This window comes from Mustela nivalis (assembly GCF_964662115.1).
Source record: "Mustela nivalis genome assembly, chromosome: 8".
In the NCBI taxonomy this organism is placed as follows: Eukaryota; Metazoa; Chordata; class Mammalia; order Carnivora; family Mustelidae; genus Mustela; species Mustela nivalis.
Window position 1 is genome coordinate 40,603,059 of NC_139027.1, and position 12,783 is coordinate 40,615,841.

The 12,783-nt window shown below is 40.5% G+C and overlaps 1 protein-coding gene across 5 annotated transcripts in view; it reads right to left on the reverse strand.

Annotated features, from left to right (window-relative positions):
* The window catches only part of DNAH6 (dynein axonemal heavy chain 6), a 220,051-nt gene that overhangs the window by 18,811 nt on the left and 188,457 nt on the right, over positions 1-12,783 (reverse strand). For all 5 annotated transcript variants that reach the window (XM_082743451.1, XM_082743452.1, XM_082743450.1 and 2 more), the window contains 3 exons: positions 9,320-9,439; positions 8,642-8,763; positions 640-769 (listed from right to left, as the gene is read on the reverse strand). In XM_082743451.1, the coding sequence (XP_082599577.1) occupies positions 640-769; positions 8,642-8,763; positions 9,320-9,439 (372 nt within the window). The remainder of the gene's footprint in view (positions 1-639; positions 770-8,641; positions 8,764-9,319; positions 9,440-12,783) is intronic.

Here is a 12,783-nt window from a genome sequence, read left to right on the forward strand (position 1 = left end):
TTTTATGTCAAGAGTGTTGTGAGTAGAGAGAGAAACACAGTTTACTTTTACACCAGACTAGGAAGTGTAAATCTTTAGTCATTCTAAGAAAAGTGTGAGAGTAGATCTCTGATCACTTGGCAAGATTCCTTAACTTACCAGAAAGCAAGGCAATAATAATTTAGCCATTTCTCTTGAATCTAGAAAAAAATGACACAGATTCTAGAGCAGAGCTGTCTAATGGAACCCTTTACAATAATGGAAATGTCTTCTGTGTTGTCTGATATGGTAGCACTCAAAATGTGGCTGGTTCAGCTGAGGAAATGAATTTTAAATTTTACTTATTTATATTTAAGTTTAAATAGCCACATGTGGCTAGTGGGTTCTGTCTTGGCGAGGACAGGTCTAGAGGTACAAGGAAGCTCAGAAAAAAGGCTAGTTAACTTTCGTAGGCTTAGAAACCAACTTGCTCCTAATGCTTCTGGCAGTTGACTTGTTGAGATGCTCAAGGCTTCCATGGAGAGCTCCAGGTCAGAAGTGCTCTCTACATAAAGAAAATTATGTGTAATAAAGCAGATTTGGATACCTGCTCATCACTCAGCTTTTTGAGTTTATTCCTAAAAGTCCCATGATATACAGATGCCAGGGATAATTTATTACCTGGAACTCTGGTCTGGACTGAAGCAACAAGTTCTTGGACAATTTCATCATTGCTTTTTCCCTCTCCACCAGAAGATGACCTTGGCTGGACCTCAAGTATGGTGTTGATTAAAGTGTTGGTCTCTTTGTACTATAAAGGTGGGAAGAGACAGAATGGTGAAGACTCAAATTCTCAGAAAATAATTTGCAGCACAGTTTACTTATAGAAATAATGGCAACTGTCAAAAAAGGGAAATTTTTATGTTGAAGATAGGATTGGTAAAATGTGCTCAATGGAAAGGCACAGTACAGGTGACCTTTGAACAATGTTGGGGTAAGGGGCATTGCCCCTCTCGATCAAACAGTCAAAAATCCATGTACAATTTAATTCTTCAAAAACTGTCTAACTATACAGCTCAGTGGAATTAAATACATTAATTATGCTGTGCAACCATCACCATCATCCAACTCCATAATTCTTCTCATCTCTTAAAACTGATACCCCTTACCCATTAAACAGTAACTCCTCATTCCTCCCTTTCCCCAGCCCTTGGCAAATACCATTTTACTTTCTGTTTTTAGAATTTTGACTACTTAAAATACCTCATATAAATAGCATTATATTGTGCTTGTCTTTATGTGACTGGCTTATTTCACTTAGTGTTGTGTCTTCAAGTTTCACCCATGTTGTAGCATATTGCAGATTTCCCTTCCTTTTGAAGGCTGAACAATACTCCATTGTATGTATATATCATTTTTTTGCTTATCACCTGTCAATGGACACTTGGATTGCTTCCACGGCTCAGCTATTGTGAATGATGCTGCTGCTGACCAGGGAGCCCCATGCAGGGCTCGATCCCAGGACCCAGGGGTCATGACCTGAGCCAAAGGCAGACACTTAGTGGTCTCAGCCACCCAGGCACCCCTATTTTTGGACGTTTTAGTCTCCATTCTGGAAAGTTTATTGTCCTCTATATCACACGTGTGATAATCTATATACCAGTCCAGGTCTATAAGTCTCCAGAGTAGTTCTTAATTCTGCTGTGGTATTTTTAGTTTCCTTGACAGTTTTTATTCTTATGCATCTCATGGCATCCTCTGTATTTACATGTCAGCCTGTTCTCAGATTCTGGCTTTTTCTTTCTACAGGCAGATGATGTTTCCTATCCTTTATCCTTCAGTATGTTTTTCTCCCCTATTTACTCAGCCTCTGTGTTTTTTTTCTCTCCATTTATTCAGCCTCTAATGAAAAAAGTGATAATAGATGTTTGTGCACAGACAGTCTATACAGATGGCCCTTGACTAATATCCATTATTGTCTTAGGAGGCAACTTCTGCCTTTTTCCTCCAACTGATGTGCACAGGTCAAGGTCCACTTTTCTTTACGAGTTTCTAATAAGCATCTCTGTAAGTATAGTTTGCTGGAGTGAGGAAGGAATCATATCTTTAATGTAAAGACTCTGTTGATGGCAGGCAGAATTAGCTAACTCAAACCGGCTAATCAAAGAAAAGAAATCTGTTGGCTCATACACTGGGAAGAAGAGAACGTAAGTCACATGGGTCTCAGGATGAATGGATCTAATGTTTTCTCTCCAGTACATGCTTGGTCGTTTCTTTCTTTCCTATGGCAGATGCACTTCTTCCAAGTGGTTGGGGGAATGGGTTGAGTGTCAGTGATAAGGCCACAGACAGCTACAGACATACAGTATCTTAACCAGTCACTCCAAAGGAAAGAGAAATTCCTCCTCCAATCCTAGCTTCTCTATATACTAAAGCTTAAGGAAGAATTCTCATTCACCTAACATGCACTGTGTAACTGTTCCTTGGACCAATTCCAGTGGCTAGGTGATGGAGTGCTTGCTGACTTTGGCCAGGGCTGAGTCACTGGCCCATCTCTGAAGGTAAGGGGGTCTTACCAAAATTTCATGGAATGGGGAAGGGGCTGTAATTCCAAAAGGAAGAGATTGGGAGTAGGGCATATACTCTACCAGAAAAATGGAGAAAGGGAGGCTAGACATAAAAACATACCATGGAGCTCACATCATAGTGAACAAATGAAAAACACAAAACTACACTCCTAGGTACACACTGCTAAGAGTGCTACTTCTTTTGACAGTGCCATATTTCTCACAGGATGCAGCAAGTCTTACTGTATCTATACTCCCCTTTCCCTTCCTTCACCCCTTGCTCCATGCCCCACCCCCTATAGAACAAACAATCAGATATGAATGAATATTAACACTTTGTTTGGCCACCTCCTTTTCTTCCTGAAAGTAGAATAATGAAAAACAAGATTTTATTCTTACTCCTCACTAAATAGCAAAGCAAATTTTAAATTAATATACAATGTATTATTTGCCCCAGGGGTACAGGTCTGTGCATCCCCAGCCTTAACACATTTCACAGCACTCACCATAGCACATACCCTCCCTAGTGTCCATAACCCAACCACCCTATCCCTACCCTCCTACCCCCTAGCAACCTTCAGTTTGTTTCATGAGATTAAGAGTCTCTTATAGTTTGTCTCCTTCCTGATACTATCTTGTTTCATCTCCCCCTCCTTCCCCCGACGACCCCCTGCCTTGCCTCTCAAATTCCTCATATCAGGGAGATCATATGATAATTGTCTTTCTCTGATTGACTTATTTTGCTAAGCATAATACCCTCTAGTTCCATCCACGCTTTTGCAAGTGGCAAGATTTCGGTCTTTTTGATGGCTGCATAGTATTCCATTGTGTATATATACCACATCTTCTTTATCCATTCATCTGTTGATGGACATCTAGGTTCTTTCCGTAGTTTGGCTATTGTGGAACTTGCTGCTATAAAACATTTGGTTGCACGAGCCCCTCTGGATCCCTACATTTGTATCCTTAGTGGGATTGCTGAGTCATAGAGTAGCTCTATTTTCAACTTTTTGAGGAACCTCCATACTGTTTTCCAGAGTGGCTGCACCAGCTTGCATTCCCACCAACAGTGTAGGAGGGTTCCCCTTATCTTCCTTGCTAACATCTGTCCTTTCCTGACTGGTTAATTTTAACCATTCTGACTGGTGTGAGGTGGTATCTCACTGTGGTTTTGATTTGTATTTCCCTGATGCTTAGTGATGTGGAGCACTTTTTCACGTGTCTATTGGCCATTTGGATGTCTTCTCTGCAGAAATGTCTATTCATGTCTTCTGCCCGTTTCTTGTTTGGATTCTTTGTTCTTTGTGTGTAGAGTTTCAGAAGTTCCTATAGATTTTGGATACTAGCGCTTTATCTGATTTGTCACTTGCAAATATCTTTTTCCATTCTATCAGTTGTCTTTTGGTTTTGTTGACTGTTTCCTTTGCTATGCAAAAGCTTTTGATCTTGATGAAATCCTAATAGTTCATGTTTGCCATGGCTTCCCTTGCCTTTGGTGATGTTTCTAGGAAGAAGTTGCTGTGGCTGAGGTCAAAGAGGTTACTGCCTCTGTTCTCCTCAAGGATTTTGATGAATTCCTGTCTCACATTGAGGTCTTTCATCCATTTGAGTCTATTTTTGTGTGTGGTATAAGGATATAGTCCAGTTTCATTCTTCTGCATGTGGCTGTTCAATTTTCCCAACACCATTTGTTGAAGAGACTGTCTTTATAACATGAGACATTCTTTGCAATTTTGTCGAAGATTAGTTGACCATAGAGTAGGGGGTCTATTTCTCAGCTCTCTATTCTGTTCTTGGATCTGTGTGTCTGTTTTTGTGCCAGTGCCATACTGTCTTGATGATGACAGCTTTGTAATAGGGCTTAAAGTCTGGAATTGTGATGCCGCCAACTTTGGTTTTCTTTTTCAACATTCCTCTGGCTATTCAGGGTCTTTTCTGGTTCCTTATAAGTTTTAGTGTTATTTGTTCCATGTCTTTGAAAAAAATAGGTATTTTGATAGGGATTGCATTAAAGATGTAGATTGCTTTAGGTAGCATAGATGTTTTCACAATATTTGTTCTTCCAGTCCATGAGCATGGAATGTTTTTCCATTTTTTTGTGTCATCCTTAATTTCTTTTTCTGAGTACAGATTCTTTGCCTCTTTGGTTAGGTTTATTCCTAGGTATCTTATGGTTTTGGGTGCAATTGTAAATGGAATCGAGTCCTTAATTTCTCTTTCTTCTGCCTTGCTGTTGGTATACAGAAATGCAACTGATTTCTGTGCATTGATTTTATATCCTGACACTTTGCTGAATTCTTGTATGAGTTCTAGCAGTTTTGGAGCAGACGTTTTCAGATTTTCCACACAAAGTATCATATCATCTGCAAAGATTGAGAGTTTGACTTCTTCTTTGCCAATTCAGATGCCTTTTATTTCTTTTTGTTGTCTGATAGCTGAGGCTAGGACTTCTAGTACTATGTTGTAGAGCAGTGGTGATAGTGGACAGCCCTGCCATGTTTCTGACCTTAGGGAAAAAGCTTTTAGTTTCTCCCCATTGAGAATGATATTCACTGTGGGTTTTTCATAGAAGGCTTTGATGATATTGAAGTATGTTGGATCTCTACACTGTGAAGAGTTTTGATCAAGAAGGGATGTTGTACTTTGTCAAATGCTTTTTTCAGCATCTATTGAGAGTATCATATAGTTCTTTCTTTCATTAATGTATTGTATCACACTGATTGATGTGGATGTTGAAACAAACTTGCAGCCCAGGAATAAATCCCACTTGGTGGTGGTGAATAATCCTCTTAAGGTACTGTTGGATCCTATTGGCTAGTATTTTGGTGAGAATTTTTTCATCCATGTTCATTAAGGATATTGGTCTGTAATTCTCATTTTTGATGGGGTCTTTGTCTGGTTTTGGGATCAAGGTAATGCTGGCCTCATAAAATAAGTTTCCTTCCATTTCTATGTCTTGGAACAGTTTTAAGAGAATAGGTATTAATTCTTCTTTAAATGTCTGGTAGAATTCCCCCAGAAAGCTGTCTGACTCTGGGCTCTTGTTTTTTGAGAGATTTTTGAGACTGCTTCAATCTCCTTACTGGTTATGGGTCTGTTCAGGTTTTCTACTCCTTCCTGGTTCAGTATTGGTAGTTTATATGTCTCTAGGAATTTCTTCCAGATTGTGAAATTTGCTGGTGTATAATTGCTCATAATATGTTCTTATAATTGTTTGTATTTCTTTGGCATTGGTTGTGATCTCTCCTCTTTCATTCATGCTTTTATTAATTTAGGTCCTTTCTCTTTTCTTTTTGACAAATCTGGCCAGGGGTTTATCAATCTTATTAATTCTTTCAAAGAACCAGCTCCTAGTTTCAATGATTTGTTTTACTGTTCTTTTGGTTTCTATTTCATTGATTTCTGCTCTGATCTTTATTATTTCTCTTTTTCTGCTGGGTTTAAAGTTTCTTTGTTCTTTCTCCAGCTCCTTTAGGTGTCAGGTTAGGTTGTGTATTTGAGACCTTTCTTGTTTCTTGAGAAAGGCTTGTACCACTATATATATTCCTCTCAGAACCACCTTTGCTGTGTCCCAAAGATTTTGAACAGTTGTGTTCTCGTTTTGATTTGTTTCCATGAATTTTTAAAAATTCTTCTTTAATTTCCTGGTTGACCCATTCATTCTTTAGTATGATGCTCCTTAGCCTCCATGTATTTGAGTACTTTCCAAATTTTCTCTCTTTTTTTTAAGATTTTATTTATTTATTTGACAGACAGAGATCACAAGTAGGCAGAGAGGCAGTCAGAGAGAGAGAGAGAGAGAGAGAGAGAGAGAGAGGAGGAAGCAGGCTCCCTGCTGAGTAGAGAGCCCAATGCAGGGCTCGATCCCAGGACCCTGGGATCATGACCTGAGCCGAAGGCAGAGGCTCTAACCCACTGAGCCACCCAGGCGCCCCCCAAATTTTCTCTTGTGGTTGAGTTCTAGTTTCAAAGCATTGTGGTTTGAAAATATGCAGGGAATGATAGTGATCTTTTATACTGGATGAGACCTGATTTGTGACCCAGGATGTGATCTGTTCTGGAGAATGTTCCATGTGCACTAGAGAAGAATGTGTATTCTGTTGTTTTGGGATGAAATGTTCTGAATATATATCTGTGATGTCCCTCTGGTCCAGTGTGTCATTTAAAGCCTTTATTTCTTGTTGCTCCTTTGCTTAGATGACCTGTCCATTTCAATAAGGGGGGGTATTAAAATCCCTTACTATTATTGTACTACTATCGATGTGTTCCTTTGATTTTGTTATTAATTGGTTTACATAATTGGCTGCTCTATGTTAGGGACATAGATATTTAAAATTGTTAGAGTTTCTTGTTGGACAGACTCTTTAAGTATGATATAGTGTCCTTCCTCATATCTTATTATAGTCTTTGGTGTAAAATATAATTTATCTGATATAAGGGCTGCCACCCCAGCTTTCTTTTGATGTCCATTGGCATGGTAAATTGTTTTTCACCTCCTCACTTTACATCTGGAGGTGTCTTTGGGTCTAAAATAAGTTTCTTGCAGACAGCATATTGATGGGTCTTGCTTTTTTTTTTGTTTGTTTGTTTTGTTTTTGGTTTTTTTTTTTTTGTTTTTGTTTTTTTATCCATACTGATATCCCTTGTTTTATGATTGGGGCAGTTAGCCCATTTACATTCAGGGTAACTACTGAAAAATATGAATTTAGTACCATTGTATTGCTTGTAAGGTGACTGTTACTGTCTATTGTCTCTGTTCCTTTCTGGTCTGTTACTTCTAGGCTCTCTCTCTTTGCTCAGTTTGCTCTCTGTAGCTTTTGTTCTCTGAATGCTTTCTGTACAGCTTTGGAGGACAAAAATGAGAATGGTGACCTTCCAGTCTCCCACCAGCCCATAGGAGCTGAGAGATCAGGGTCCCGCTCCTCAATGCACCCTCAGAGAAAAGCAGTCAATCCCTCCTGTCTCCCTGGTCTCTGGCTGCACTCTGAGCTCACCTGCCTGTGACCAAGCATTTCTATCTGTGGTGCATAGCCCTGTTTAGAGTCTCCAAACCCAGCAGATTCTGCTCCTCCTGGAGGAGGAAGGAGGAGATCTCCTCAGAAGAGGAAGGAGGAGGTCTCTCCAGATCTGCCACTTGTGTGGTCCCTGCTTGAAGAGCAGGGCCTGGCTGTGGCTCAGATCACAGTTTAAGGTAACCCTGAGCTGAGAGCTCACTCCTCAGCTCTGTCTCTGTAGCTGGCTTCCCCAGATACCTGGGAGCTCTGCCACCCTCAGGCATCCCTGGTATTTTTGTGTCCCCACAGGTCCTGAGAAACCACACTGTCCCTGGGAGGGTTCCATCTGCTGCTTACGCTCTGGAGCGACATCCCCCAGTGGAGCAGACTTCTGAAAGTTCTGATTTTGTGTTCTGCTGCTCAACCACTTGCCAGGAGCTGGCTCCTCCCTCCATGGTCTATCTTCCAGTTGCATCGGATTCACATCTCCCCATGTCCTACCTTCCGGAATGTTGTCGATTTTCTGTTCTTAGAATTGCTGCTCTTTTTCTCTTCTATCTCCTGTTGAGTTTGTAGGTGTTCAGAATGGTTTGATAACTATCTAGCTAAACTCCTGGGACCTTATGATATTTCAGTCTCCTACTCCTCCCAGCAAAGCAATTTTTGATGGCAGAGAACCATGACATAGGGTGGCAGAGCACTGACCACCTGGGTCTTTTTTTTTTTTCCTGGAAGTACTACTATTGTTTCTTGTGGATTCATTGATATCTAGGTAGATCTCCCTCTCTAACACTTGTATGGGAAAAATTTAAGTTGAAAAGGAAGATGATTCCCTTCAGCCTTGTGAGTCAAACCTAGTCTCCAACCTTTCCAGTATTCCAGGTCCTAAGGGACGGACCTTATTTCATGGCTTTGGACAGGGAAAAGTGCATGGTGATATCAGGGTGCTGTGAGGGATCCAGAGGGAGCAGGCTAAATTGGAATCGAATGCTGAAATTGAGGTGAAACATTTACTTTTCTCATTTAATTATATAATAATTTATGGAACTAGTGAGATGATTATTGATGTTTCCAGTTTACATACACAGTATGCAAATGTATTTTAGTTTAAAAGCCACATACCTGGAACACTAGGTTGGCATTTTCATGCATTCCAAATATTTCTGGGTCATCCATCAAAGGCAGATTTTCAATGTAGTCTTTAAACTCTTGTAGGCTGTCAGCCAAGGGTGCGAAATAGATGCCTGTTTATTGCAAACACAGAAGGCAAACATATTGCAAATAGATCAGCTTTGTACTATCAAATTTAGTCCTCTCTGCCTGTTCAGATGGTGGCTATAATCAAGGGTCTTCCACAGAAAAGGGAATTGTTTTCTCCACTCTCTTTGCCTTCATTACTATGCCTGGTCTCTTTCCCTTTTCTTGAGGTCTCGAGCCTGTGATCAGTCTCTTAATCTTTCAGGGTGTCTTCTTAGAACTTCTCAAGATTCTGGGAGTCTAGGGTGTGTTGCTGAAAGCCACACATTGGCAAGGGTTCCAAATTTATAGAACTTTGAAAACACATTTAGACTGAGTATGACCCATTTTAGAAGGACTCCAAGTGGTTATTGCATAAAAGATATTTTTGTACTTTAACTGCCTAACCAGTTTTGGAGGTGGTCAAGCATGGGACTGAGGCAGGCACACATGGGGACTGGGCTGTGATGGCTGGACACCAAGAACTCCTAGATGGAAAACTGAGAGATACCACAAATGACTTCTTGGAAAATGTCCTTTGCAGATTATTGAAAAGTCATTTACCTGATTCTGAATATTTATAATCCTCTTCTAATGTTTCAGGAGAAAAGAACCTTTTTAAGATTGTACGAAGACATCTTTGATCCCAGGTGTCTGTAACTCTACCACCATATGTAATTTCACCTGAAAAGGAGTTTGCATTTTAAGACATATTTTTTAGTGATATGCATACCCAAATCCCAATAGATTTATTTACATACATATTTATTTGGAACTGAAAGTAAAAAGCATATCAGAGTTTCTTTCCACTACTCCCTAAAAAGAGAATAAAAGGCAGGGGAAAAACCTAGTATATGTACCCTACCCTAATTATTTTGCTTTCCCCAAATAACCAGAACCAAAGCCACTGAGATTTATTTACATATTTCTTTTTCTTTTCTTTTTTCTTTTCTTCCCTCCTTCTTTCCTTCCTCCCTCGCTCCCTTCCTTCCTCTCCGCCTCCTTCCTCTTCCTCTTTGTCCCCCTCTTCTTCCTGCTCTCCTTTCTTTTTCTTTCTCCTCCCCTTTCTTTTTCTTTCTCCTCCACCTCATCTTCCTCTTTTTCTTCTTTTGCTGCAAAATACTGATTTTGGGTCTTATTCTAGCATCGATCACAGTATTCTAAAACATATACAATTCCTAGGCAACACTGCTTCTTTTGGAGGCCAGTAAATAAATGGAACCAAAACATTTACAACAAGACATTCAAACTGTATACATACTTTAGAATTATTAAAGTTAAGCTAGGAAGGAAAGATAGGTCCAAGGCAAAAGAGACAACTTGCCTGACAGAAATGATGTTGTGGGGAATTAAAACTTTTTAGTATCCATCTCTTTTTTCATAGATAAACTACTTTCAACATGCTCCACTGTCATCCCAAAACTATAAGTAGGAATGATATCTATTCTGCATTGGAATAATATCTATTGCTGATATAACTCCTTGGGAAAACTCCAGATCCATTGCTACATTTTGTTATTTATCACTGTAGTGCTCCCAGAAGGATTTGACCCATGGTCCTGACATTGTCAACTTCTGAATCCTCTGACTGTTCATCCACTCTCATCTCTATGACTTCCATTATGTCAGGAGGAAATGTTTTTCATTCTCTTTCAAGCTCAGATGGTTGGTTGAAAGTTATTTCAGTCTTTGGAATCTCAATAATTTATTTATTCTAAGGGAGCAATGTCTTTACATGCACTTCTTATAGGGACACTTATCTTTCCTCTCCTGTTGAAGCACTGTTGGTCTGTCATGTTGGGTCAGCCACTCAGAGGGAGGGGAGTAGAGGTAGAATAGGTGTTATGCTAATGGTCAAGTAGCTAAGTCTCTGTATTAGCAATTCTAAGAGGAAAGAAAGAGATGCTGTTGTATTTTCTTGGGTATAGTCTTCAGTCACCTTCTAGAAAATCTTGGAACACAAAGTTCAGTTACATATTTGTAGTGGGTCCATCAGGTCTGGGCCTAAGTCAAAGCTCCTCTTGGATCCTTGGGGCTGGATGGGAATGTAAGATCAAGTTTCTCCAGTTGCATGATGGTGTCTGGAAAAGGAGGGTGGCCAGGAAAATGAAGACTTCTGTAGTTGGTAGGTGGTGAGAGGAAAGGGTTGCCCTAAAGTATTTTTTTTTAAGTCACAAAGGACAATCTACATTTTGAGAAGGAGCACAGAAATATTTTCCTTACAAATCATAAGACTTTGTGCTTCTCCATCCAGACTGAGTTTTTTCCTTTTCTTGGATCATACTGAATAAGTAATTAGACTCAGAGTAGATGACTCACTTTGGGGCTCAATTTTAGGAAGTAGTCTTCTGGGTTTGGTCTTCCCAGAAGAGGGTCTTGAGGAGGAAGTGTCCATCATAAATGTCCATCACCTTTCCTGGCCCAAGCATCACAGTCCCCGAGGGTCTTGTTGTAGATCCCAGGGTGGTAGCTTCCTCCTTCTCTTCCTCTCCAACCCACAGGGGCTGGCTGAGGGATAGCCTTGGATTTGGCTTTGTCCTTGCATGCTTTTGAGCTCGGATCTGTCTCTAGGACTTACGTATTGCCATACTTTATGCTATAAAATTTTAAGACTTCCCCCACCCCCAAATCCCTCTCAGATTTAAAGCCTCCTCAGTATTTCTTTATTTTCTCCTGTTTATATTTATGGGGGTTTTTAATTTTGTTTTGTTTTTAAGATTTTACGGGTGTCTGGGTGGCTCAGTTGTTAAGCGTCTGCCTTTGGCTCAGGTCATGATCCCAGGGTCCTGGGATCAAGTCCCACATTGGGTTCCCTGCTCAGTGGGAAGCCTGCTTCTCTCTCTCCCACTCCCCCTGCCTGTGTTCCCTCTCTCGCTGTGTCTCTCTATCAAATAAATAAAATCTTAAAAAAAGATTTTATTTATTCATTTGTGAGAGAGAGAGAGAGGAGAGAGAGAGAGAAAGCGTACAAGCAGCGGGAGAAGCAGAGGGAGAGGAAGAACCAGACTCCCCGCTGAGCAGGGAGCCCAACATGGGGCTCAATCCCAGGACCCTGGGATCATGACCTGAGTGGAAGGCAGATGCTTAACTATCTGAGAGTACGGAGGTACCCCTATTCTCTGCTGTTTAGTCTCCCCACTGGTGTTGCTGTATCTTCTTGTTCAGTCCTTCATGTTGCTTTTATTATAGCTTTGCAAATTATTGTATCTCTTTGCAGCTGAAAGGGCTATGATTGCCAATCATTGATTACAAAGGAGAACCAAAATTTATTGACAACACACACAGGCCTTTTAGGATGTGCCCTCAGCTTACCTTTTTTATTTTTTCCCCCCATTTTGTTGACTATAAAGCTCCCCTCCATGTATATCCCCTCTTCATACTATGCCCCAGCCCAACAGAACTGCTCACAAGTACTATAATCAGGCCAAACCTCAGCCCGTTGGGCTTTTATGTTACGGTTCTCTCAGCCCACTGTGCTCTCCTGCCTTTTCTCTCCTAGTGAGCCCAACTTCGCTCAGTGTAGCTGGTCAGCACTCAGCTCCCAGTGGAGCTTTCCTGGATTCCCCGGGGTCGTGTTAGTTGTTCCTTCTGAATTCCCACAGCATTGTGCATTCACTTCTGATTTGGTTATTATCCTAACATAGGGTTTATGCATTATCTCCACCCTCCACACCATGAGTTTTTGGCAGACAGGGTCTATGTCATCTTTGCATTTCTAGCAACTATTGTAGAGTATTTGGCAGTATTTTCTGGATTAATGCATAAATGACTGCCAAAAATACCACCCTATGGATAAAGCACCCAGCCTTTTTCTCCTGTTTTTAAAAACGTTTTAATAAAGAGCTATAACTTAAAAATCATAAAATCCACATAAAATTTACATGTATCATTCAGTAATATTTAGTAAGCCTGTGATGTGCGTAACCGTCACCACAATCTAATTCTAAAACATTGTTTTGGGTGCCTGGGTGGCCCAGTCCATTAAACATCTTGCCTTCGGCTGAGGTCATGATCCCAGGGTCCTGGGA